Raw genomic sequence first — 24998 nt, 5'->3', positions numbered from 1 at the left:
CTCTCTGAAAAAGTCTGGATCGCTCCCTCCAGGTGGTGAGGTGGAGGAGTTTAAGAATCTTGGGGTCTTGTTAATGAGAGACGGATAATAGAAACTTGAACTCGACGAGTGGATTAAAGCCGTGGCAGCTCTTCTACAGTCTAGTGGTCCTCCTCCATCCCAGTCTTCAGCTCTTCGGAAAAATGAGCGTCCGAATGGGACGGCAAGTGCAAGAGGCAGACATGAGGCTTCTTCACAGGGTGGCTGGCCTGGAGCTTCAAGATGGGCTGAGACCCCCAGAGTAGAGTCACTGCTCCACTGGGTCGAGGGGAGCCGGTTGAGGTGGTTTGGGCACATCGTAAGGATGCCCCCCGGAGGGGTCCCACTGAGCAGAGACCCTGTGGCAGACTCAGGACACCCTGGAGGGTTCATATCACACAGGCGGCTTGAGAACTTTGTAAAAACTCATCTTTGTGGGGCAGAATTACAAACAACGAGCCAGTCGCTTGTAAAGTGAATTTGACCTGTGAACTCGTTACCTGCTGCAGTCATTTCAAGGCGCTATATAAAACAATAGCTGACACGAGCAGCATGGCGGTAGTGCAGTTCATGATCTCCCCGTGTCTGTGTCCTCACTCGGTCTGGTGGATTGTGTGTATGTGCCCCCCATCCAGGGGTTATTCCTGCCAGTGCCCAATGACTGCTGGGACAGGCTCCAGATGCCCTGTGACATTCCCCTGAACTTAACAAAATGGACAGATGGACAGATAACAACACCATTAAAGCTTTCACGCTGATGTCCAGTTAATAATTCACAAAAGCCATGCAGTCACCATGGGCCCCCCCAGCCCAGCGAGTCCCCAATGCCTCTAATTTTAAATGCTCCAAATAAATGCTAAACAGAATTATGGAGGACTATTTATACACAGGGCGGCACGGTGGCGCAGTGGGTAGCACTGCTGCCTCGCAGTAAGGAGACCCGTCTGGGTTCGCTTCCTGGGTCCTCCCCGTGTCTGCTTGGGTTTCCTCCCACAGTCCAAAGACATGCAGGTTACGTGTATTGGTGATCCGAAATCGTCCCTAGTGTGTGTGTGTGTGTGCCCTGCGGTGGGCTGGCGCCCTGCCTGGGGTTTGTTTCCTGACTTGCACCCTGGGATTGGCTCCAGCAGACCCCCATGACCCTGTAGTTAGGCTATAGCAGGTTGGATATTTATATACATCTAAATAAAAGTCCTGTGAAATGTGACAATAAATAGATAATAACATCGTGAAATGTGTCACGAGATATATTTTGTTGCCAATGTCTTTTTTATTTATTTCATTATATCTTCATTTCCATGACAACACACGCAACCTGAAATGAAACTGTCACTTTCACTCGTCAAGGTTGAGTGGGCGGGCTCTAGCGAATGCTGTTTTGTTTGATTGGTCAGTCGTGCACTTCGCTTGTCGTCGGCATCCTGTGGCTCCTGCGCATGCTCCACGTGGTGACTGCGCGCGTCAGATGCCAATGCAAGAAAAGGCGGCGCAGAATTCCTTTAAACCGAGAAACTCCGAATTCATCTTTAGGGAGTCACCATCTGCCTCTGAAGTGTCTGCTGTAAATGTGGCACTTGGTGGCACTTGAAGGTGAAGGTCTGTGCTACCTACAAAAACACCAATAAAAAAAAAAAAAAGAGGACTCACTTGGCCCTCTCGACCTTGACGTGTAAAAGTGACAGATTAGGTTTGGGGTCGTGAGCGTGTCACTTAAATAAATAAATAAATAAAAGAAAGAAAGAAATAAGCAATAAAAACATATTGTGTGACTCATTCAATTATTGATGCTCACTCTTCATGTCGCTGTCATTTACTGCCACATTTCACAGAACTTTAAATTATTTATTTGTTTATTTATTGATTGTCACTTTCACGGAACTTTTACTTATTGTGTTTTGTCCGAAGTATTCCTCCATAAAGAATAAAGTGAACTACACGCGGGAAGAGAGTCGAGGAGGAGTACGAACAGACGAGCAGGAGACCTCCTTCAGCCATCGCGTTGATTTCTCTTCAGAAGGTCCCCTTTTGGGGGTCTATCAGCATCTGGGTCGTGGCAGAAATGGGGGGACGACGAGATTTTCATTCCCCCAAAATAGGATCCGCCACAGAGATCAGTCCGCGTTAAAAAAAAAATATTTCTTTAACCACCCCGTGAGTTCCGCGCGCGTTCGAAGACTGGGCTGGGGGGCGATGGTCCCTATTGGAGTTTCACCAGTTTAAAACGCGACATTTTATTTAGAATTGATGGGCAACATGGCAGGAAATGGGGCGCATTGCAAATACAAGGGATGTCTGCTCAGCCAAGGCAGAAACCAACCCTGGACGGGGCGTCGCTCCTTCGGTGGGCACACACTCACTGGCACACACTCTCATGAGTTCACAACCGAAGAAGCTGAAGAAGGTAGACGGGTATGGAGATCCTGCTAAAAGAAAGAAAGAAAGAAAGAAAGAAAGAAAGAAAGGCTGCCTGGAGGTCTTCCACCCGCAGCGCGGTATTCATGGCATGACGGCTGCGAGCCGAGACACGTCTCCGCATTAAACGTTTACACGTCGTCATCTGCTTAAGAATGAGTCGAGCAGGAGCGGGGATGACAGTGGCAGGGGCTGCAGCTAAGGGCCCCCGAGTAGGGGGGCTTACAAGGACTCGTTTTATTCACAGAACGCCATCCCGACGCGTCCCTTCAGGGCAAGAGGAGCCACTCGGGGCGGCTGTGAACTAAACACACCTGGCCATGCCCCCCATGATGCACGCCCCCTTCCCCTCCGTTTCTCTGTTCCTGTCACGATACGGCCATAACAGAACAGCCGAGCATTTTATTTCCCTACATTGGCCATGTATTTAGTGGTCTGCACACTAGGGGCGCAGTTTTAGGGGTCTGGGCCCCTTTACAAACAGTGGGGGTCCCGTTCCTGAGCAAAGCTTTTACAATGAAGCCCCCATGCCGGCCTATCACCGGATAGAGTGGTCCTCCATTCGGCGAAGGTTTCTTAGCACACGAAGTGGGGTGTTTGGACTTTGAAACGAATTCCTAAAATGTGGACAGACGGAGCACCGAGAGTTGCAGTGGAAGTCCTTTGAAAATCAGGAAGCCGCGTCACAAACTGTTAATGGCGCCCGTTTCGGATTTAAATAAAAGGCTCTGTCGGGCATTTTCGTGTGGATGGTCCCTCGCCCTGCAAGAAACACACACTATGGCACCTTTCAATTTAAAGACCCCCTCAATCCCCTTGTCCAGAGCCCCCCGATATTCCCACTTTATACAAACTGCACCTTCATTTTATGACACACGCAGATGGCCACCAGGCTTCAGATCACAAACTTTCTTAGAATCGTTAAAAAACTCTTTGTTGCAGTTCTTATTTTTGATAAAAATACAAACATTTTACAACAAAATGAAAAACATAATCCAGTCTGTGTATAGGTAGGTATAATATTTTACCAAAAATAAAGAATTCTTCTTTTCTTTCCTTTCAAATATTTGCAGCAAGTTACCTTTTCCGCTCCAACGTGCACCTGTGACGACTTTTTACGCCGCACGCCTGTGAAGCGACAGTCACCTTAAGCTGGGGGCGCCAGCGGCGATGCCAGTCCTTGTTTTTATTTCCGTACAAAAGCCCTCTGAATCACCAAAAGCCCCCCGGGGTGTAGCTAAGCGCTGCCAGGGGGTCCGCAGACAGTTAAATACGAGGCTTCGGTCCACTGCCTGTGCCAATCGATGGTTCGAGTAAAGCGAGAGGGCGACTCGTCGACGACCACCAGGCTCGTCGGTTTGTGCAATCGGGGGTCGCCAGTCCTGTGGCCGAAGTCCGTCCGGGCGTGTGGCGCTCTCCTCCATTGTCTTTCACGCTTTATGTCTTTTAAGTCAGAATAAAACAAATTACAGGAATCCTTTTGTCCTTCGGGTTTTAAAGCGCTTCCTCACAAATAAAAAAAGAAATAAAAAAGTTTTCCTAGGATGTTTGGAAAGCACGTCGTTGTAAAACAGCACCTTTGGCAGATGAGCTCAGGGTTCGAGCGGTTCGCAGTGCTTTGGAAACCCCAAGGAGTGGAGCCGGCAGCTCATTTCACCTGACATCTGCAGAGAGAAAAAGAAGAAAAGCGACAATCAACTAAAAGAATCACATCTGCAGTCCCCGAAATGTCCCTGTCCTCGCATAGGGAGTGTGACCAGAGTGAGACTGGCACGCGTGTTTTAGAGCGCAGGTGTACAGCGGACATGTCATGGGGTGCGAATCGCTGACTGACGTCAGTGACCTGATTAACTCTGCGTGCGCGGGCGCGTGCGCGTGCGCGCGTCTACAGGTGGTATGTGTGCGCTGAGCTTCTGTAGCCTATCAAGTGAGACACACGAGGTGCGCGCTTCACAGGATCAGCCGTTTGACTTCCTCATAGCTAAGGCGTGACGTTTATAGCCCTTCGAACCTCCATTTTACTGTGCAGTTCAATTGCCTTCAATGGCTGCAATGATAAATGAGAACCCCCCCCCCATTTTCTCTTTTATTAAGGCTGCGCATTTGTGCCCGGATGTTTGTAGGTTTTCTTTCTGTATATTTCAATACGTGCAGGCTGGATTGACTGGCTGCCATGTGATGGACTGGCGCCCCGTCTAGGGTGGATTCCTGCCTTGGGGTGGCTCCTGCTCCCTGAAACCCTGACCTGGAAATCTGATTACATTGATATTAACAATGTGATTAACATTAGACGGACACTGATAGACTGGCCGGATATTATAATTCGGATGTAGACACACACATCTGGAAAGGCGGGCTGTATTTGCACATATATTACGTAGCAGTTTCTCTTTTCATTAATGGCGTCAGGTGCGTGACTGTGCGCGTGCACATACGCGCTGTCCCGGTCTACTGTATGCCCATGCGCGCGCCGATTCGAGTTGTTGGTAACTTCGTCAGGTGTGTGCATGCAGTGCGGAGCTCCCTGTGTCTCTCTCTTCCATGAACAGGAACGCGTATTGCATGCAGGTGTATTGGGCTTCCATTTCACTTTGGCGGGTCTAAAGTCAGTAGTCACAGACGTCAAGGCTCGTGCAATGGTGACTGCACGCTGAGGCAAAGCCTTCACGGCACACACAGTACGGCGACCCCGTTGGATTTCAGCAGTACGTGTTTTCGTGCCGACTGAGCTAACCCAGAGCGTGTGCCCGCGCGCATGCCTGCTGCGCACGTGCCCAACTAGGACAGGCTCGCCGTGTGCGCGTACCCAAGGCCCCGTCCATTCGCCAGGTGATGTAGCGGAGATGATGGCATGCAGTGAAGTGCATTTGTCCCATTTTAAGTTTGATTAGCATCAATCGTTCAAATCAGGGCAAGCCAATCAGAGTCCGTGCATCAGCGCGGGTGCTGGCAGTGACCTCGGGTGACACTGTCGCACACCAGAGAAAGAAAGAAAGAAAGAAAGAAAGAAAGAAAGAAAGCGTGGGCAGCATTGCAGCAGTGTGCCGATCATGGCCTCCCCGTGATTCTCTGATTTGCCATCGTCGGTGCCAGCTTGTGATTTTTCAGCAAGTCCCCCTGTCACTCCTACCTGCGCCGTCGGCAGGGCCACCCGACTTTAGGTCAGCAGCAGATCCTTGTGTGGCTTTACTTTTTTGCGCTTCCCTTTTTTACCTGTCGCCCTTGTCCTTCCTGTCAACACAGAGGTAGGGCTGGTTAAACGTGCCAAGGTGAAGCTCCTGGGCCGCCATAAATACCTGACATTGCTCGGCTCGGCTCCTTATCTGCTCCGAGCGGCCGTGTTGTGACTACCAGGCGCTCGTTATCTGCAGCGCACGCAGCCTTTGGACGCTCGGCGAACAGCAGGTGGGGCGCGGACTGGACAGGAGCCCGAAGTGAGGAGGGTGGGGGAGGGGGGTTCGAGGCGACACGGAGGTGACAAGTCCGTACATGGGGATCAGGGGCTTAATGACTTGGAAAGGCGCTATATAAACCCGAATCAAATGTCTTACAAATATTGGGGGTCGATTAGCGGTGAATGCTTCGGGGATCAAAGACGGGGTGCTGCATGGAGAAGCTCAAAGTGGGCAGATGTCCTCGTGATCTCCAGTCCCAAAGATCAGAAGTGAGGGGGCTTCCATTTCCAGATTGGGCCGCTCTGGCGGATTTGTGGCTCGGAGGTACAGCAGCCGGCTGTGTCATTTACAGGACGGACTGCAGGGGGCGGCAGAGAGGCTGAGCCAACTGCCTTGAAAAATGGGGCGATTGGATGAGGCTGGGGGGCACAAGGCATGGAGGGGCCAACCAGAAGACAGTGGAGCTCTAAGGCACTCAGACTAAAGTATTCTCTCAAATCTCAAAAACAAAATCCAAGTTTTAAGCCCACACTCCATAGCAGATGTTTGATTGAAATACCTTAATATCAAATCAAGACAAAAACAAGTGTGGGAAACAGCAGATCCAGAAGCGCCGTCCCACTCAGTGCTTCTGTGCAGAGCTTAGTCATTAATGAAACATCTCCTGTGAAAGCCATTTAGCTTTGGATTGGCATCCCATTCTTCCCAGATGAACCCAGACACACACACACACACACACACACACAATATACAGCTGGCGGGCTGCACCGCCGTGTTTTTCCAGTGAGTCACTGAAGGAAACCCGCTTATCAAAAAAAAGAAAAAGCATCGGTGCCAACAGTTAGTAATAATTTCTAATTTTATACATCCTCATCACCTTAATTAGCAAAAACAAACTTGGCGTCACGTGACACCAAGCTGTGTGACGAGGACATCCCCATACATGGAGTGTCCACCAAGTGACAGGGGTCTACAGAAATACTGTAACACTGCTGCTTTACATAGCGCCATCCTGACGAATGGTTTATGCCATTATGCTGGGCAGGCAAGGTGACTTATATAGCGCCTTTCCTTAGTGGACAAATCTCATACATTTGCTTCTGTATTTCTAGAGTGTGGTGTCGAACCCTAGACCGGATTGCTGGGTAACATAATGAATGTTTATTGGTCGAGTTCTGGTGACTCACTTGGTGTCACACTGTGGCATTGACCCTGTCCTGTGGTTAGTCAGTGGTGAAGGTGCAGAAAGCAGCCTTGTGCCCCACCTCATGCCACACACAACATTTTCAATGGGGGGTGAAGCTCCTCTCTTGGGGAGTCAATGGTAAAGATATGAACCTCCACCTCAGGCCCTGCAGTCCTGCTTACCAGCCACTAGAGGCCTCCACTGCCTGACCTGCACACACACACACACACACACACACACCACTGGTAGCCAATGAGTGCACTGCAACTGGCAGGACTGACCAATGAATGAGGGGGAGGCGGGTTTGCGATTTTGCAGATGTGGTCTAAATCTCGATATTACATTTAAGACATTGTGAGCGGGCAGCTCCACGCTCGTTGTTTGGATCGTCTGGCTTGAGTCTTCTTAGAGCTTTTCATGGGTGTTTTGCTGTCATTCCTACTTATTCAGTCCCACTGTATCAGGAATTTGGGATCTCCATAAAGAGATGAGATTGAAAATGTCCTGGCCATCACTGCAGCCCACGCAGGGCGAGTAACAGCTGCAAAAATCTCCCTTGTGTGTGGCATCCCCACTAACAGAGCACCTGGGCACTTGTTGGTTGCTCTGCGGCCGTCAATACAAACTACAGAAAGGGAAAGTTGGAGAATATGGAGAGACTGGCACGAGTGACATCACGGACTGCACTGCCATCCTTTGGTGCCTCCCACTTGCTACTGCTCTTGGCCAGAGGGAATTGCCACAATGGCCTGTGGGCACAGGGGACATCTTGAGCCTCCTTTACAGACTTGTGCCTGGGAAGAGGCAAGGTGAAGTTGGCACTGCCATCTGCAAGTCCCACGTGACAATATAGAGATTTCCTAACCGCCCCCAAAATGAACCTAAATGCCATAAGGTGGCACCATCTACTGCGTGGACCACATTGAGAAAAATTACCCTAAACATGGAGGGCACCTTATTAGGGAACCTAAACACTATGAGGTGGCACCATTTACAGCAGGACCCACAACAGCACTCTGGGAAGGGGGCACTCCATGTACTGTAGAAGGCATCCTATCAGGCAAACAAAATGCAACAAAGCCACATCACCATCTGTAGGAACCCCATGGAGAAATGGAGACCTTGTAAGGTGGTCTATATACTTTGGGGAGGGGCCATTTAATGCAGGAGCCACAAGAACACAATGGAGAAAAGGTGGCACCATTTACTGAGGGGCCTATGATGGAGAAAAGTTCACTAAATATGGAGGGCACCCTAGCAGGGATCCTAAATGCCACGAGGTGGCACAATTTACGACAGGACCCATGTACCCTTGTGGCACTCCAAATGAAACGTGTCATATTAGGAAAGTGAGATGGCATGAGGGGTCGCTCTGCCCTGCAGGATCCATGCAAGCACACAGAGAAAAAGTGCAATAGATATGGTAGACCCCCTAAAAGGGATTTTAAATTGCATAAGGTGGCACCATTTACTGCTGAGCAATTGGAGTGCAATCAAACCCCCTACCTGGAAGGTACCCAATTAGACCACTAAAACGCCATGAGGTGGCAGCACCACAAGCTGCAGGGCCCACATGGGGATAAAAGGTGTACTAAACATGGAAGACCCCCTATCTGGGACCCTCACTACCCTGGGGTGACACCATTTCCGTGGAGAAGTGCCTCGTTCTTTTGATTCAGGGGGTTTACAGCGTACATCCCCACCGTCCCCAGGCGTTGCCATGACGTACCTGTCTCTGATTCTCTGTGCTCTGTGTGGAAAGTCTGAGAAGTGCAGACGCATTCCAAATGCTCCTCTAATCGCACCAGGACTTCTTTTAATTTAGCTTTCCTCCTCACATATTCCACTTTGGCCACCTAAAAAAAGAAATCAGAACAACCTTCAAAATGCACGCAAGCCACAATGAGCCCAAGCAACAAACCGGGCAGCCCTTAATCATGTGGTGACGCCACAAAGCTGGCTTTCCAAGAGGGTCTCTGTCGAGATGGGCACGGCGGTGGCGGCGGCGGGTGAAAGTCGCACACAAGTAAAGAGCGACCTTCAAACGCGGGCAATAAATCAAGACAGAAAGTTCCAGATTAAGCAACAAGTCGTATTCTGAAGACCTGCGCGCCCCACCCAAAAGAGGATGAATGAACAGAAGCCCCTCTGTTATGGGTGGGTGGGTACAAACAAACCAAGCAGGCCCCACCACCACCACCTGCCCCATTTAGGTAAGCCACCCTGTTTCAGGACCCGGGACAGCACGTGCGCGACGGGCCTCCCACACCTCTACGTTGGTAAAGGAGAGCCCCCCAAAACAGCCGCCGTTCCGTCACGCCCCCGTCCCCGTCCCCCTCTCGGCTCAAGTTATTTTAGACGTAACACAAGTAACGAAACTCTAGCCCAGCCGTTAACGGTAACGCGACTACAAGAATTCAGACTAACGTTACCTTGGACCCCATCGCCCCCAACTCCACCTCAGCGTTTCTTATGTGACGTCAGTGCGCTTTCATTTTAGATCCGTCATCCTGGCACGATTCCTGGCACCTTATTCTTTGATCTTTTAATTTTTTTCCACGTCTTGCTGATGACATCATCTGGGCGCCATTTTCAGGCCACCACCGTTTCCTGTTGTTCGTCACGTGACCGACAGCCGCACTGCACGTGCCATCCTATTTGCTGTGGCTGTCTGAGATGTCGCCATGACGACAAATCGGTAACACACGGTACAACAAATTTCATTGTAACGTCGGTAACATCGGCCCCCCAATGTCTGCGTACTTATAAAACAATCGAAAGTACGCAAACAACTTGCTGACATCGGGAGAGGATTTCGAGGCAGGTTGGAATCTTTGATTCTTCTCTTATCGACCATTTCTCACCTGAGCCCGTTGACCCGACTCTTCTTTGCTGTGCCCTCTTCTGATGCCTTCATTTCTTGGTCCACACTGGGCCATTTCCTCCAATGACAACACTCACAGTCACGGCCATTTGGTTTATGGTTGCCAGGTTGCTTCTGAAGTCTTCACTGCGACACTATTTAAGATGGCGGCATGCACAGCCAAGCCTTTTCCACACTGGTCTTGGTGAAGCGGGTTACAGTTCCAGTAAGGACTCTTCAGTTCTGATTTGGATCTTCTCATCTTCTTTTGATGCCCCTCCTGGCATCAGTGCCCAGCCTAGTGCATCCTCTAAACAAATCTTCCTTTCCTTTCTCACTATTTGCCATCTCCTTTCTCTGTGCCTTTGTCCTTCTGGCCACCATACTCTCTGTTAAAGGTACTCTCAAAGGACTGGACAATAAGAGTGTGCCACCTGGGCAGTGCCCCTTATGGAGGGTGCCCTGTCTGCCCACTGTCGAGTATTCTGACCATGTTGTTTGATGATTTCTTTGAATAATTTATTAAGGATTTAAAGGGGTGATTGTTAGGCTGAGTTATCATTAAGGTACCCCCGAGTGAAACTCAAGGTAGCACAGCGGACCACCGTCCTCCTCGTATCCTTTCAGAGGTCCACAAGTCCTAAAGGGGACACTTATTTGGTATTCAGGTCCCCCACTGATGTGCTCCAGCTGCATTTGGACCCCAACGACGATCAAACACAGGTGTCACTCAATGTCCCCGTCTAATGAAGGGGGTGGTGGTGGCAGTTATGAGGACCACAAATGGGACGCCCCGCCAGGATGCCACCATAATCTGACAGCAATGACTGCTCAAACAAGGCCCGGGGCTCAAAGGCAAGCAGTGTGAAGTGGGGGGGTGGGCTGGCGGACAAACAAAAGGTCCCCAGACGGAGAGGCGGCCTGGGGCTGCTGAGGGGGGCTCATCAGGGCCTTCTCCACGGATGTCAGATTTACATACACAAAGATTTAGGGGCCTGTGGAGATGCTTTGTTGGTAGGGGTGAGCCGCGGGTCACGCCAGCTTTCAGTCCCCCATGAGGGTGCCTACCCTTTGAAGCTGACATTTCCTGGGATGAATTAAGTTGTAGGGCATGAAAGGGACTCCAAAACTAACAAGAACAAGGGTGGCTCACGTTCACTGGGATCAAGTGTCTTGCTGGGTGGCAGCCAACGGCCATCTACGTGTAAGCCTGGAAAAGACCCCGACGGATATCCGGGAGGCGTTCAAAAGTGGAGGCTGACCAAGCACAGCGACCTCCGTGGCCTCCGCTGGCACAGCTTCGTCAAACGTCACCTCAAAGCTGTCGACTTGCAGTGTGAACGGCATCAGCGGCTCGTGTCGAATTAGCAGCTCAAGCCGTGACCTCTGGTGTCACACAGCTGAATAAGGACGTCCCACCAGGTGATCTAAATGGGCCACAATCATGGATCTCAAGGGGGGGTCAAGGGGGGCCCTTGGGAAAAGCGAGTCTTGGAAGTTGAACCTTGGTGTGGTGGGAAGGATTCTGGGCCCTGAAGGATATGTTTTTGGATGAGAGAGAAGCTTCTGGAAGGTCTGCCAACTGTTTTTTAGGGAGGGGGGGGCTCTGATGTCCGGTGAACATGGGATTCATCCTTGACAGAGGGTACCACCCAGGAACTCACAGAAAAGGTCACAAACAAAGGGACAATGAAAGAGACCCTGAGGAGCACACAGGAGTGATTAGAGGAAGAGGGCCCACCATGGGACAAGGACGCCACGTCCAGGATGGGTGAGCAGCCAAATAAAAATGTGAGGAGGAACGGAGAAGCGGGCGTCTCTTTGTTTTTTGTATCAGATGTCTTGACTTTTGCAGATGTTGTACCGTTCCCACCGTTTACGTCTTTTGTCATTTTCCGCTGGCCGCTGTCCCCTCAGTCTTCTTGCTTCTGTTGTCCAGCTCGTCTCCACTTGGGTCTTCTGGCCATTTTATTTCGGATCTTTCTGTCTTCTTTCCCATTCACTCCCATTTTTCAGTTTCACCTTCTGGTTATCAACTTTTTTTTTTGTCTTTTTCTTCTTTTCTTTTGTATTTTTGTTTTATTTGGTTTCCCTCCCTTAAAATTGAGATTTTGTATTTTTGTAATGTTTCATTGTTTAAAGTGAGACGTCTCGTTAAATAATTAAGAGCTTTTGTATACACGAGCCCCACATGGAGGCTTCAGACTCTTCTAGAAGTTACTGAAGTTGATCAGCAAAACACCAAAGATAAGGACGGGGACAACAAATTCAATCAAATGTCACCCAAGTGGCCACAGAAAACAATTACAGGGGGACACCTTAACACTCTGAAGAATACAGAGAAAGAACTACAGCACAAAGGGGGTCCCACAAAAGAGTTCACGGGGGGGACCACAAAGGCATTCGCTGAGGACTGTGGGTGAAATGATTAGACTAGAGGGTCCCAGCAGAAGACAAGGAGAACACGTCACAAAAGAAAACTCAGGATGTTGTTGGGGGGAGTTAGGAAGGGGTCGGGCCACCGGGCACCGCTCACGAAGAGGCGTCCCACTTGAAAACCCACCCAAAGTCCCCAGTGGGCTGTGACGACTGAGAACTTATCAAAGGGGTTCACCCAAAGGACACGAAGGGATAATCCCAGAAAGGCACACAGAGTGTCCCAAAGGAGACCTCACTAGAAAAAGGTGTCACACCAAAAACATCCCATGGGTCACAAAGAGAAGGAACTGATGGACTCAGCCTCAAAGGGGGTCTCGGGAGAACATGGGCAGGTCAAGATAACAAAATGGGGGTCCCATTTAAAAGCCCACCCAAAGCCTTTTCAACCTCTAAGCAGGACTTAACAGCCTGTCCCAGCCCTGGAGGACGAGACCCTACAAGTTACACAAGACGGAACGTCCCGGTGTGGTGGGCATACTCAGGCGCCACCTTCTGCTTTGTGTCTCCACCATAAAGTCCAAACGTTTGACAAGCTGACCTGCAGCAGTAAAATGGAGCGCAACACGGCGAGGCTTCAAAACCCCCCACCACTGGCACACGAGGCGGACGGAATCGGCGACATTTTTGTACAAGTTAAAGCACAACCGATGATCGGCCCGCGCCTGGCATGGTGTCTCCTGCAAACACCTGCCGCCGGGACGCTGTAATTAAAGATGGCCGGCGCTCCAAGGCTCAGGGCGCTCGTCTGTTTTCTGTTTCTGCTCGGCCCTCAAATATTTCAGAGCAGGTCCAGGGGCCTCAAGATAATCACCTATCATTAGGGGGGCCGCGGCTCCAAAACTCCCCTTCACAAGTGGGGGCGCGCACCAGTCACATCAAAACAGAGCGGGCCGGTGGTCCGCCAAGGAGGTGGCTTCAGGCTACCTACTAAATGTGCAGATCTCAGACCACTAGCAACCTGGGGCTGTGACAGACCACCATTTATGAGATGTTAAGCCCCTAACACGAAGGACCAAAGCCCGCCATTGAAGAGGAATGGATTCGGACTGGGCTGAATTTTGTCACAAACTGACCATCAAGGTGGGGTTCAGGCTCGGACCACAGACCACCAACAAGGTGGGGCTGTGGCTTAGCTGCTTTCTCCCCTTACAGTATGGACCACGACCCCCCCAGTGAAGTGAACTGCCTGGACCATAGGTTACCAGACCCCCAACAAGATGGGGCTGAGGCTCACCTGCCTTTTCATGCCATAAACATACAGACTGCAGACCACCATGGAAGGGGGGATTATGCCCCTAACTATATGGACCTTAGACTCCCATCGAGCCCACCTTGATGGTGGTCCCCGGTCAGTTCAATTCTTTCCTGAGGTTTTGTTTTTTTACAGACGGAGACGCCGCTGCCTTTAATTCTCCCAGTGGACAGCCAAACGCCCATCCATGACTTGGACGTCCAACATGACGTTTGCTGCTTTGGCTGTTTGCTCGTCATTTTTGAAATTGATGAAAAAACCCCCCCAAAAGACCCCATCAGCCAGCCACCCATGTCCCCCTAACTTCAAGTCCGGTATGGCCAGTCGTGCAGCATCAGGAAAGCTACGCCATGACAGGGTCCGGCGAGGGCAACTGCTGCCACCTACATCTACCAGGACAGACATCAAGTAATCAAGTGGCCAGCACGCTCACCCAGTTTGGCCAACGTCACTTCAGATGTCACCTTCTCGTTTTTGGTGTCTCCAGGTCAGTTGCTCAGATTTGTATTCATGGAAGAACAACAGGAGTGAAGCTCGGCTGTGGGTGGGCTGGACCAGACCACCACCGTCCTTCAGGATGGTCAGTTTGTCACATGGCAACGGGCTCAGCTCATCACATCAGAATTTACATTATACAGCACACATTAGGGTGGGCTCAAGGGCTTCTCCAGACCACCCTTAACATTTTGGGCCAGTTGGATGACGGGTGTGATGACAAATGACCACACTCTGCCAGTGGCCAATAAATCCCTCTGGACACTTTGGGGGTCATCGCTCCGGATGACTGAGTAGTGGGCAAGCGGAATGTGTGTTTGTGATGTGGTGTCCCTTAAAAGGGTGGGAATCAGGTGGCACTGGACACTCTGATCAAATGGCTCTGCCACTCCAGTGGATCATACTGGGACACACAGGCACTGGGGGAGACGAGGGGCTGCGGCCTGTGGACCCTTCAGAAGAAAACGGACTTTGTAAAATGAAAGGCGAGTGAAGGGTGGCAGACACTCCAGTTGTGCCACTGACCACCACGGCCTCCCTGACCTCTCACACATCTATTTTGGGGTCCTCCGTGAGGACCACCGCTCGGATGTCTCCAGCACTCAGGAGTTTTCACTGCGTCAGCTTTGGCCTTCCTAAAAATGGCAAGCTGTGAACTTTGCCCTACTGAACAATGAGGAATTAAAAAGAAGCTGCCATTCTCCCCAAAATGAGCAGAAATATGCGGCTGACCACCAGTTGTGGCCCACCAGGCGCTGAGTAAGGACATTCACTCCAAGACGCCTCAGAGGACGTGCCAGCTGCACACACGTCAATCCCGTTTTGTCTCAAATGCCATCCGAGTCGGCCTAACAAAGAGCGGCTTGTCTCTTTCTACCTGTCATCACATTTCTGCCGAAATGTCTCCGAAAAAAAATGCCACAAAGTGGGCACAAAATAACAGCCACGAAGAAGAAAGGGCAGTGGCTGTCGACCAGCTTGCCCCCTACTCCCCCATCCCATCTGCTCATCCACAATCACGAAACCTAATCTTAAGGGTGGTTGGCATCAAGTCCAGTGGCACTGCTGCCAGGACAAGAACTGGGCCTGAACAGGGCAAAGTCCTCAGGACAACCCCAACTCATTTAAAGGTGCCAGGCTGGGGGTCCTGAACGGCACAGCACTACAACAAAAATGCAGGACACCACTCTGCCAATGGAGGACCAAAAGGATCACAAACAGTGCCAGGATGCCAACTAACCACATGTCTGAGCTCAAAGTCATACAGCAGTCACAGTGTCAACACCAACAGGGATGCCATCTCCACAGAACAGCAAAAGCCAGTTAGCAGACTAAAAGCCATTGGGCACTGGCATCCCAGGTCTTAACCACCATTCAGCAGAAGATTGGGCCGGGTGAAGGACAACGGGTACAAAGACTGACTGGCAAGGGGACCCCAGACTCTCAGACCAGATGCCAGGCTCAGGAACAATCAGCAGAAGATCATCCATCTTGGGATACTAACCAAGAGGTAGGGCAAGTCCACAGGATGGACCAAGGGGACCCCAGTGTCTCAGTATTCCCTGAATAAGACCCCTGCTCCATCAAAGCACCAACCAAAGAGAAATGGCAGACTACCAGAGACTTAACTGACCAACAAGAGAGGGCGAAGGGCCTAGCGGGCAAGGGTGGTACATAAGGACACCAAAGATGTCCCTCAGAAAGCAAGAAATAATGACAGCTGTAGCCTGGCCAACACGGACGTGACAAAGGTCATCCTAGGAAGGTGGTGGGCTGCCCCTTGCATGCTGGACAGCCTCACCTTCCTGAGAACAAACATGAAGAACAAAATAAAAAGGACACCCTCGACATCCTCGAAGGGGGCCGTAGGAATAGTGGATAATTACACCAGACCATCAGCATGGGGGACAACCACACCAGGCTCAGTAATGGATAACAGCAAAGGTGGACCACCTCAGAGCCCCCAAGCTGTCTCAGCCTGATGGACAAACAGAAAGTCCTCAGGAACCCTGAAGATGCTGGATGGCCACACTGAACGTCAGACACTCAGGCCCAATTCCTACAGGACATCAAGGAGTGGATGGTCCTGCTGATGGACAACCTCGAGGAAAGCTGATAACCATGCACACAATTCCCAAGGTGGACCACCTCGCTGAGGGGCACCCACAGAACTCCAAGACTGGACCTCCGCTCATGTAATGGATGGTCACACTGGTGCTCAAGCTCACAGGTCTCACACTGTGCTCACAGCATGGTAGCAGAACCACCAGTAAGGTAGGCAGTCACGAAGTTCTCCAGGAACCCAGGTTAGTGGGATTTGTTCAGCACTGTTGTGACACTGTGGACTGTTTTCATGAAGGTCACTTGATCACCATCCAGATGCCAACTCTGTTGATTTGTCCAGCTTTGTCTCTGCTGCCAGGTTATGACAAACGTGTGGAGAATTTCCAGGGGTTCTGAGGTCAGGCAGCTCTACTCACTAGACATGGCAGCAGGTGTGGCCATAAGCAAGTAAGAATACTGGGCTCTGGATGTGTGACAATAATGACCCCACTGGCAGCCCAATAGCTTTCATGCAGGACCTCAGGGTTGGTGGCCAATCCCCAGGCTCTGACAGGACTTGAGGAAGGCCATTCGATGGACCATCACCTCAGAACTTGTGACTGCTGGGCACCAGAAGTGGTGGGCACTCCAGTGTCTTAAAGGTGACCTCTAGAACGACTGACAAGGTCACAACTTTCAAATCCCAAATCGAAATCATAAACGCTGATGGGGTCAGGAAGAGAATGTATTCAGGACAGATGTTCTGTCCATTGGCTGGTCACCATAATTAAGACCACACGAGTGACCACAGCTTAGACCTCCTAAGATGGCGAGCCCCCGTCCTCAATGTGGGTCACACACAAAAATGCGTGAAAGGCCCACAGGCTGACATTCAGTCAAGTCAAAGGCCTATGCCAGTGTGCCACTTTGTGTTTTTGTGCTCTATGCCCCTCCCTCCCTGGTGCAGGATCTTTTCAGAAGTTGGCTGCAGGTTTTCTTGAAGATCAAAGCCGGATGACTTGGTTACTGCAGTCACGCATTTATTCCGTCGGGACCCTGACCGCCTCGGCACTTTCAAGTCTCCTTGGACGGCTGCCAAGATGCATGAGCTCATGCTGGCACGCAGCAGTACAGCGGCGGGAGGTGGCAGGACTGGCTGGGGTGGGGGAAGTTGGGTTAGCTTAACACTCCGCTTACCTTGACAGTTCTGTGATGGACCCGTGAAGGCTGGCACTTCATGTTGTTGGTATTGCAGCAGCCGGTGCAGCGCCTCACTTCCACACATGGCGGCCACACCAGGAAGTTGGCAGACGTTGGGTCGATTTGACTTCGAGGAATTTCGTAGATGACTGTCCGCGTTTTGCACACTGCTGGGACGGCCTCCTCTAGGAGAAGGAAGAAAGAAACACATAAATAAATAGCCATGGCGGTCAAATAGTGCCCCTCCTAGTGTGGGCAACAGTCCTCTATCAAAAAACTGCCAAACTGTGGGCTGCAATCCTCTATACAATCCTCCACCCCAGCCAGGTGCCAGCAGTACGGCATTTATTCAGTGGTGAAAGGCGCTATATAACCTACAGATTGATTGATCTGCATGTCAAGCTCATGAATGTGACAGCCAAGCCAGTGCCATGGTGGACTGGATCTCTGAAAATGGGAGCGCACACTGGGCCAGCCACTGATCTGATGCCACTTGTCGGTGCCAGGATTGGTCTTTAGGGGATGTGTCCTGTGAAAGGGCATGGATTGAGAGAAGATACACATTGAGTAAGGAGTCCCAAAAATTATGAGCTGGAGTGAATATCCCACCAAAGGAGAAGGACTGGGCAACTGGGGGGAGCCTTTGGAATGAACGGAATTGGAGCTGCGCAATGAGGCGCCTCCTAGAGGCGCAGAGGAAATGGCAGCTTGTGGGTAACTAAGGAGGATAGAATGGGAGACTCCATGGAGGGAGGAGCACAGGGAGCACCAGCCCTGCTGACGGGCACCACATGAGCTCATAAAATCACCCATCCATTGTGCAGTGTGTAACCCACTTGTCCAGAGGAAGGGCATGGGGAGCCAGTGCCAGTGCTCACTTTTTCATTGATGAAGGTTTCGCCAACGTCTAGCAGAAGAAAACACAAGCAGCTCCGGTCTGCCCCACTCAAATTCTGTCATGCACTCTTGGACCCCCAAAATCTCCACATTTTAAACCCAGCCATCACATCAAGGCCACTCGCTCACATACTATAAGGGCCAGGTCTCTGGCACCTTACCCAAGTTTGAACCCTGGCACATCTCATCATCTTTACAACCGAGCACATTTAAAGCCCCCTGCTTTGCTCTCATCCTCCTTCGGCCTCCCAGCTTCTGGATGTGGAGTCCATGGGGGCAGAATCACCTGACATGGTGAGCCCCCTGCTCCATGTGCTGACCCTCAGGTGGGTCACTTAGGACACACAACAATCTTTCTTTGATTCCTCAATAATGTCCATTTTTTGGGATCGATCTTCATTTTTATAGTGCCTTTCAAAAGATGTACTATTGTAGTGCTTAAGATTAAAGGCGCTATATAAGGCGCCCATTGATTGAGTCCTCTCAGTTTGCTCATTGTGTTCAACTCCTGTACAAGAGAGAATGGCGAGCTGCTCTGTGGATTCCACAAGGTGGCGCATTAGTGTGACAAGTGACAAGTGTTAGTGTTCATATAGCGCCTTGAATTACTGGGCAAAGACCTTTTTGCTTGATTAGTTCATCCATCCATTATCCAACCTGCTATATCCTAACTACAGGGAGCCAATCCCAGCCAACAGAAGGCGCAAGGCAGGAAACAAACTCCAGGCAGGGTGCCAGCCCACCACAGTGATTGATTAGTTTTTTTGTTTTTTTTTATATGTTTTTCTTTCTTTCATAGTGCCTTTCTTGGACATTCTGTCATGATTATTAACTAACACTGCACCTTTATTACAACATGTCATATTTATATAGCGCCTTGCATGATTTTGCCAGATAGATTTCTCCTGCCTGGAGTTTTCATAAAGATTTTACAGCAGTTCTACCATAACTGGCCAACATGATATCTTAATGTTAATATAGCGCCTTGCATGATCGTGCTCCCAACGTGACCTTTCATAATTATCTTTCTTTCAGTATAGTGCCTTTCACAGAGATTCTATCATAATTACCGACTAATGTTAGCAATGTGTTTAATGTTTATATAGCGCCTTGCAGGATTATGTTTCGTCCAGACGCGGGTATCATAACGATTTGTCTTTTTAATATTTGGTAATATAGTGCCTTTGATGGCAGTTCTGTCACGATTATTGGCTAACACTCCATCTTATTGTAACGTTTGTAATGTTCCTATAGAGCCTTGCATTGTTGTACCGGACAGATCACGTTCGACTGATTTCTTTCAATACAGTGTCTTTCACATAGCCGCTACCATAATTATTAAGCAGCACCCCCCAGCCACCCCCTTAGTGGCACTGTCCAGAGTTTATATAGCGCCTTGCAAGACCACGCCAGATGGACTCCTCACGACTCGGCCACCCTAATGATTTTCCTTTCTTTCTCGTCCCTCTGACTGCACACGACAAGCTACGACACGCGGCTGAATGTGAAGAATTTCGCAGCTCCGGGGCTTCTCGTCCGCCCGCCCCGCCCCGCTCGCCTCGCCCCGCCCCGCCCCACGGACGGCCCTCCTTACCGATGCTCCTCTTTCTCCGCACCAGCAGCGCCGAGTATTTGTCCTCCACGTGGGCTGCCGCGTAGTCTTTCTTGGACTTGGGCTTCGCCTCCGGGATCACCTCGTTGCCTGTGTCAGAGGAGAGAGAACAACGAGAATCGAGTTACAGCGGGCACAGCGCAGCCTGGCAGCGGCATGCAGGTAACGGGCAGCACCGTGGAGCGGAGCCGAGGCTACCGAGACGACTCGGCGCTCACCACTCAAAGCCGCCCGTTCGTGCCACACTATTGCCCGATGGTATATTGTCGGTCGGTAGCCAGTGTCGGCGGCGGCTCCTGCTCATGCCAATCTGCAATGATAGGCCCCCACAAATGCCCAGTCCCATGCCAACACTGGTATTGTGGTGCCCAATAATCCATGTACTGCTCACAAACCCATCAACCATTAAGCAAAGGCCATTTATGGAGATGTTGATTACAACAACAAGAATGATCATCACCAAAGCAAGGGCAGAATGGATGTGCCACTCTGTGCCCACCTACTCACACCAAGAGCCATGTCCAAACCCCAGTTTATTGATGGTGGCCATTGGGCTCAGCCAAGACTCCAGTCCACTTGCAGTGTGTGACCACTGTCTGGATCGGGGCACCTCTGCTGTTTGTGGGCACTCACTGCCAAGTTCACAGGGGCACCATTGAGGATAGCAGTGCTACCCCTAGTGTTTGAATCAACAAGTTGGGGATTGTGAGATAGACTGGCACAGTGGGTTAGGTGCTGCAGTGGGACACTGCCTTTAGGCAAAGCTCCAGTTTAACCCTTGGTGGGTGTCGCCATCCTCACCCAATGCTAACGAATGAAAGAAAGAACGAGATCAAGAGGTGGGCGTGAGGGACATCAGACTCATGTGAAGAACTTCATTTTCTGCAAGTTGAGCTGCTGCTGCTTTTTGGGATGGAAACAAGAAAGATACACGATACTAAATGGCAGGCCTGGAATATGTCTGGATGGCACAACTCAGTGGGCATCATGATGCTACACCTCACCAGAATAGTCAGAGACTCAAAGAGCAGGCTGAGGGTGGGCATCTTTTAGTAGTGAGGTGGGGGGGTTGTGTGTGGGCTCAACAACTGAGAATGGCACCAAAGATAGGGAAGCAGTGAAAACAGCCACTCAAAAGGTACCCACCACAGCAAGCCAGGGGGAGCCAAATGGGCCAAGCACACCATGTGTCGTCTTATAAAACTCGGGTGTAAAGAGACAGAGGGGGCCGCAACTCCCACGTTTGTCCACGTCAGTCAAGCGGCACTCGCAGCTTTGTGAAATTCCTCAGCGGCTCCGTGCAACTTAATATGCAGACAATAAAAACGCCAGCGACTGCTGGCACGGCCGCCCCGAAGCTCCCAGACTCGTAAACCGTCGCCGGGCGCTCATTGGGGGATCTCCTTTAATAAAAGTCGGCCTTCTTTTTCATTGGCAGGATTCCATTTTCATCTTGCCAACAATGAAAGTGCCCGCTCATCTCAGTCCAGACCCCTTGTCATTGTCTAATCCCTTTCTTCACTGTCCTTCCTTCCATTCAAGTGGGTATTTCTGGGGTGGGTATTGCTTGAGGCCCGATGGATGTCCCCTTCATGTCATTATAGCAAACTTCACCAAAGTGGGCTAAGTATGTCTTACGATATCCCACTACTGCCACCATGGCTCAGAAAACTTTAGATGGTCCAGTCACCTCCAGGCCAGGGCTGCAGGTGCCAGGCAGGACGGGAGCCCCCAGTCACCAGGGTGCACCAGGGAGCACCACACACAGAAGGGCTCTCGGTTTGGGCACTGGGACGTGATTGGCTGTTTTAATGTTGGTGAGTGGCCAATCAAAAGGGCTCAGCGTGGGGACCTGCACACTTCACCTTCCTCTTGAGTAATTGAGTAAGAAATCCCTTATGTTGGCTTTTACTTTCATCACCTGGGGGTCTCACCCACCCGGAGGGTCCTCCCAGCTGCTGACCTAATGGAGGCTGACAATCTTTTCGTGCTGATCTCCTTCTGCTCATCTGACCATCCACTTTCTGAAGCCACCTTTCTCATGACGAGACCAGAGGGGGGGCACAGGCACAACATGGGAACCAAGTGGTCCATCAGCAAGCACATTCGCTATGAGCTCGGGTTCAAGGGTGTAATGGGACATTTGCCACTACAACATGACAGCCAGCTCGGGTTCAACGCAGGAGCCGACCCTCAAAAGGGTCCATCAGGCGCATTCGCCACGTTTCTCAGTACAATTTCAGCACACGGTGCACGGGTTCAAGCAGAGACCAAGCCAGGGCCAGACAGCCATCCACCAAACACTCTCACCTGCACCACAGAGAGCTCGGGGTCAACCCTGAACGGGACCCCCGCAATCGAACTCGAGCCCAGGGGTCCTTAAGACGCCACCCCGCACTGCCAGCTCCGAGATGCCCGCCTTGCCCACGCACAACAGCGCTGACGTCACGGCCACCTCAAAAGTCCAGCCGCCGCAGGTGGTCGCACGGACTGCAAGACCCCCGTGGAGCAGGTGCACGGGGGAAGAGGGGGGGCGGTGCAGCAGGTTCAACTTGGCCCGGTGGCGTTGACGACAGGTGACAAACGACAAAAACAGCCAGCCCGGAGGGTCCCAAAGGAGACACAAAAGGAGACGGAATTTACCTACGGATTCAAGTTCAAGGAGGCGCTGCAGGTCGCTGATGCTGCGGATTTCGCTGTTGGCGATTTTCTCAATGAGCTCCTGAGGAATCTCCGTCTCCTTGGAAATGGAGGGGGGCAAAGAGAGAGAAAAACAGTCAGGGGGTCGTCTTAGTGAAGCCGCGGGCACCCCGAGCGAGGCAGGCGAGGAGGCACAGCGGAGAAAAGACGCGGGAGGCTGGGGGGGCTTTCGGAGGGGCGGCGCGCGAAGCTTCGGAGAAAGAAAGAAAGAAAGAAAGAAAGAAAGAAAGAAAGGCGAGGATTCTCCGCCACACGGCAGGACAGGTGTGAAAGGCGCTATAAGGTGGCAGCACACACCTGCTCATAAAGCCCACCACTTGAGTGTCTACTTTTCTTTTGTCTACGGTTTGTTTTTCTTAGTTTTCTTAACAGTGAATCAAATCCGAACTGTCGCCGTCCCCATCGTCACGTGCCTGTGCGGTGTGAAGTCCTTGTCCCCTCCTATAGCGAGTCGCGGGATCTTTCGAGATGCCCTCGGGGCCAAAGGTGCGGGGCGCTTTAAAGCCCCACGGGTCGGCACGCGCACTGCCCTATCGTGTCGCTTGTCACTCCTTCTCACCTCATCGTGCAGCAGCCACTTTCGCTTTGTCCGCCTTATTAAATATCCTTAGATAAGCGCCGACTGACTGCCTCGGGTGGGCTCCTTGCGTGAGGGGTGCGCAGGTTGTCCCTCTCTATTGTAATTTGAATATGGCCCCGCGACAGACGGACCTGCCGGGCTTAGAGCCACTTCTGACAAGACGGCGTGTGGCCGTCCCTTTGGGGACTCGAGACTGTCTCGCCTTTTTTGCTCGCCGCGGCCTCGTAAAGCCCCGAGGGGATCGGGATGGCCGAAGCGTTGCCGTCCCAGCAGGCAATGAACCTGCAGACGCACGCGATGGGCCGACTGCCGCACAAGTGCGCCGCTTCAGTGGACCCCCTCCCTCCCGCCCCACACTACCCACCCTCGCTTGGCCCGACCGACTTACCTCGGCACTGGCGACTCCCAGGTACAGAGAAAAGGCGAGCAGGTAACAACAGGCGGCGGTCCTCATTTCCTTCGAGTGTCGCGGAGCCCAGAAGTGGCAGCAAAGTGAACACAAGGAGCTGAAGCGAGGCTCCCGGGCCCCGGACATTCAGTAGCATCCCTCGGGGAAAAGAACCGCAAGGCGTAAAGACTTCCAGAGTAGAAGGCGACGAAAGCTGCGAGCGGGCAGATGACGGAGGTCTGGACGCGTCCTGGCCGCTGCGCGATCTCCTCTTCTCGGCGTGTTAAAGATCATCCAGGCGAGGCGCATGTTTGTCGAAGTGGAGCCAATGAGACCGCAGGGCATCGCCGAGCATTTCAAAGTTAGATCAGGAACAAAAAAAGAAGAAGAAAAAAAAAAAAAAGAAAAAGTCGAAGTGTCGTGGAGTTGCCGAAAATGGACACACGCGCCTCTCTGCGCGACAGCCACGAAACAAAATTCAGAGCGCCGGACAAAGGAGAGAAAAAAAAGGAGAAAGAAAGAAAGAAAGAAAGAAAGCGAAGTTGAAAGATAAAATCCTCCCGTTTCGCGGTCTCCTTCTCGACGCGGTCCAGCCCTTTATTCCTGTGGGATAAATCCGTGGGAGCCCCCCAGCCCGCAGAGCCTGCTGTCCTGAATGAAGTCCGCCTGCTCGCGGCGCACTCGTTATACTTGGTTGCCCTCCCAGACGCGCCTCCCCCTCGATGTGTAATAACGTGCCATCAAATCACCAGAGAGCGCCGAGCAGGAGGCGAGCCGAGCGACGGGCTGGCAGACTGAGGGCACGTAAGCGACCGGCGGGCGCGGAGTTTACACGCTGCAAAGGCGCTATATCGTCCATTCGTTTAGGATGGCGCCTTTCGTCGCCATTTGACTTGCAGGCAGGTGAAGTGACCTGCTCAGGGTCACACCGTGTCGCTAGAGGGGTTTGAAGCCCTAACCGCAACGCCACGCTGCCCAGCTGGCATTAACCCTTCCATGTCTGTATCGGGGTACACGGTGACGTACAGTAGATGCTTATGTGACGCACACCGTCGTGTTGTGAAGGGCGCTATAAAACGAGTCCCTTCGACACGAGCAGACGAGCTGATGCCACCATTTACACCGGGCACAGGCGGGTCTATGGCGTCTTCTGTGACCGTACGCCCCCCGCACATTTTTAATCGACTCCTCTCGTGCGCCAGTAGGTGGCTAATGTCGCTAATGGCGTTTAGCAGGTGGCAGTTAAAAAGTCTTTAACAATGAGAGTGGCCGTCAGCGCAGATAACGCCTCGCACTGGTCAAAGTCAAATGTAAAGAGTAAGCCAAGCGGCGACCCCCAGTAGCCTCCCCCCACTGCATTGGTCTTATTTCGCTCGCTCCGCTCCACTCCCCGGTCACCCCGGCGCCGCAGCCCTCAGCGCGTTTCTTTCTTTCGTGCATTAAAAATGCAGGAACGCGCATTGGGGGGGCTTCAAAAGCAAAGGGCGACAGATAAGAGTCATTAGGGGAGACAATGGG

The 24998-nt window shown here is 51.5% G+C and overlaps 1 protein-coding gene across 3 annotated transcripts; it reads right to left on the bottom strand.

Moving 5' to 3' along the window:
- Positions 1-3627: 3627 nt before the first annotated feature.
- LOC120542103 (platelet-derived growth factor subunit A-like) lies at positions 3628-24227 on the bottom strand. Of its 3 annotated transcripts, XM_039774263.1 has the most exons (7): positions 23481-23562; positions 22456-22552; positions 19795-19902; positions 17301-17488; positions 8741-8867; positions 5561-5661; positions 3628-4094 (listed from the first exon to the last, which is right to left on the bottom strand). In XM_039774263.1, exons 1-6 carry the CDS (start codon positions 23544-23546, stop codon positions 5588-5590), a joined length of 660 nt encoding a protein of 219 aa, XP_039630197.1. In that variant the 5' UTR covers positions 23547-23562; the 3' UTR covers positions 3628-4094; positions 5561-5587. The 3 variants fall into 3 exon arrangements, with proteins under 3 accessions (XP_039630197.1, XP_039630198.1, XP_039630199.1); XM_039774264.1 differs by lacking the exon at positions 22456-22552 and having other exon boundaries at positions 23481-24227; XM_039774265.1 differs by lacking the exon at positions 5561-5661.
- Between the last annotated feature and the right edge of the window lie 771 nt (positions 24228-24998).

Source organism: Polypterus senegalus, chromosome 13 (assembly GCF_016835505.1).
Source record: "Polypterus senegalus isolate Bchr_013 chromosome 13, ASM1683550v1, whole genome shotgun sequence".
NCBI lineage: Eukaryota > Metazoa > Chordata > Cladistia > Polypteriformes > Polypteridae > Polypterus > Polypterus senegalus.
The sequence above is the reverse complement of the archived record's forward strand: the minus strand, read 5'-3'. Positions and strand labels throughout refer to the sequence as shown.

Bases quoted from the DNA above. Each gene is read 5' to 3' on its own strand.
- LOC120542103 (XM_039774263.1), bottom strand. From the start codon at position 23,546: ATGAGGACCGCCGCCTGTTGTTACCTGCTCGCCTTTTCTCTGTACCTG. The intron at 22,553-23,480 runs GTAAGTCGGTCG...TCCATTTCCAAG, and splicing joins TGGGAGTCGCCAGTGCCGAG to GAGACGGAGATTCCTCAGGA. The intron at 19,903-22,455 runs GTAAATTCCGTC...CCTCTGACACAG, and splicing joins CCTTGAACTTGAATCCGTAG to GCAACGAGGTGATCCCGGAG.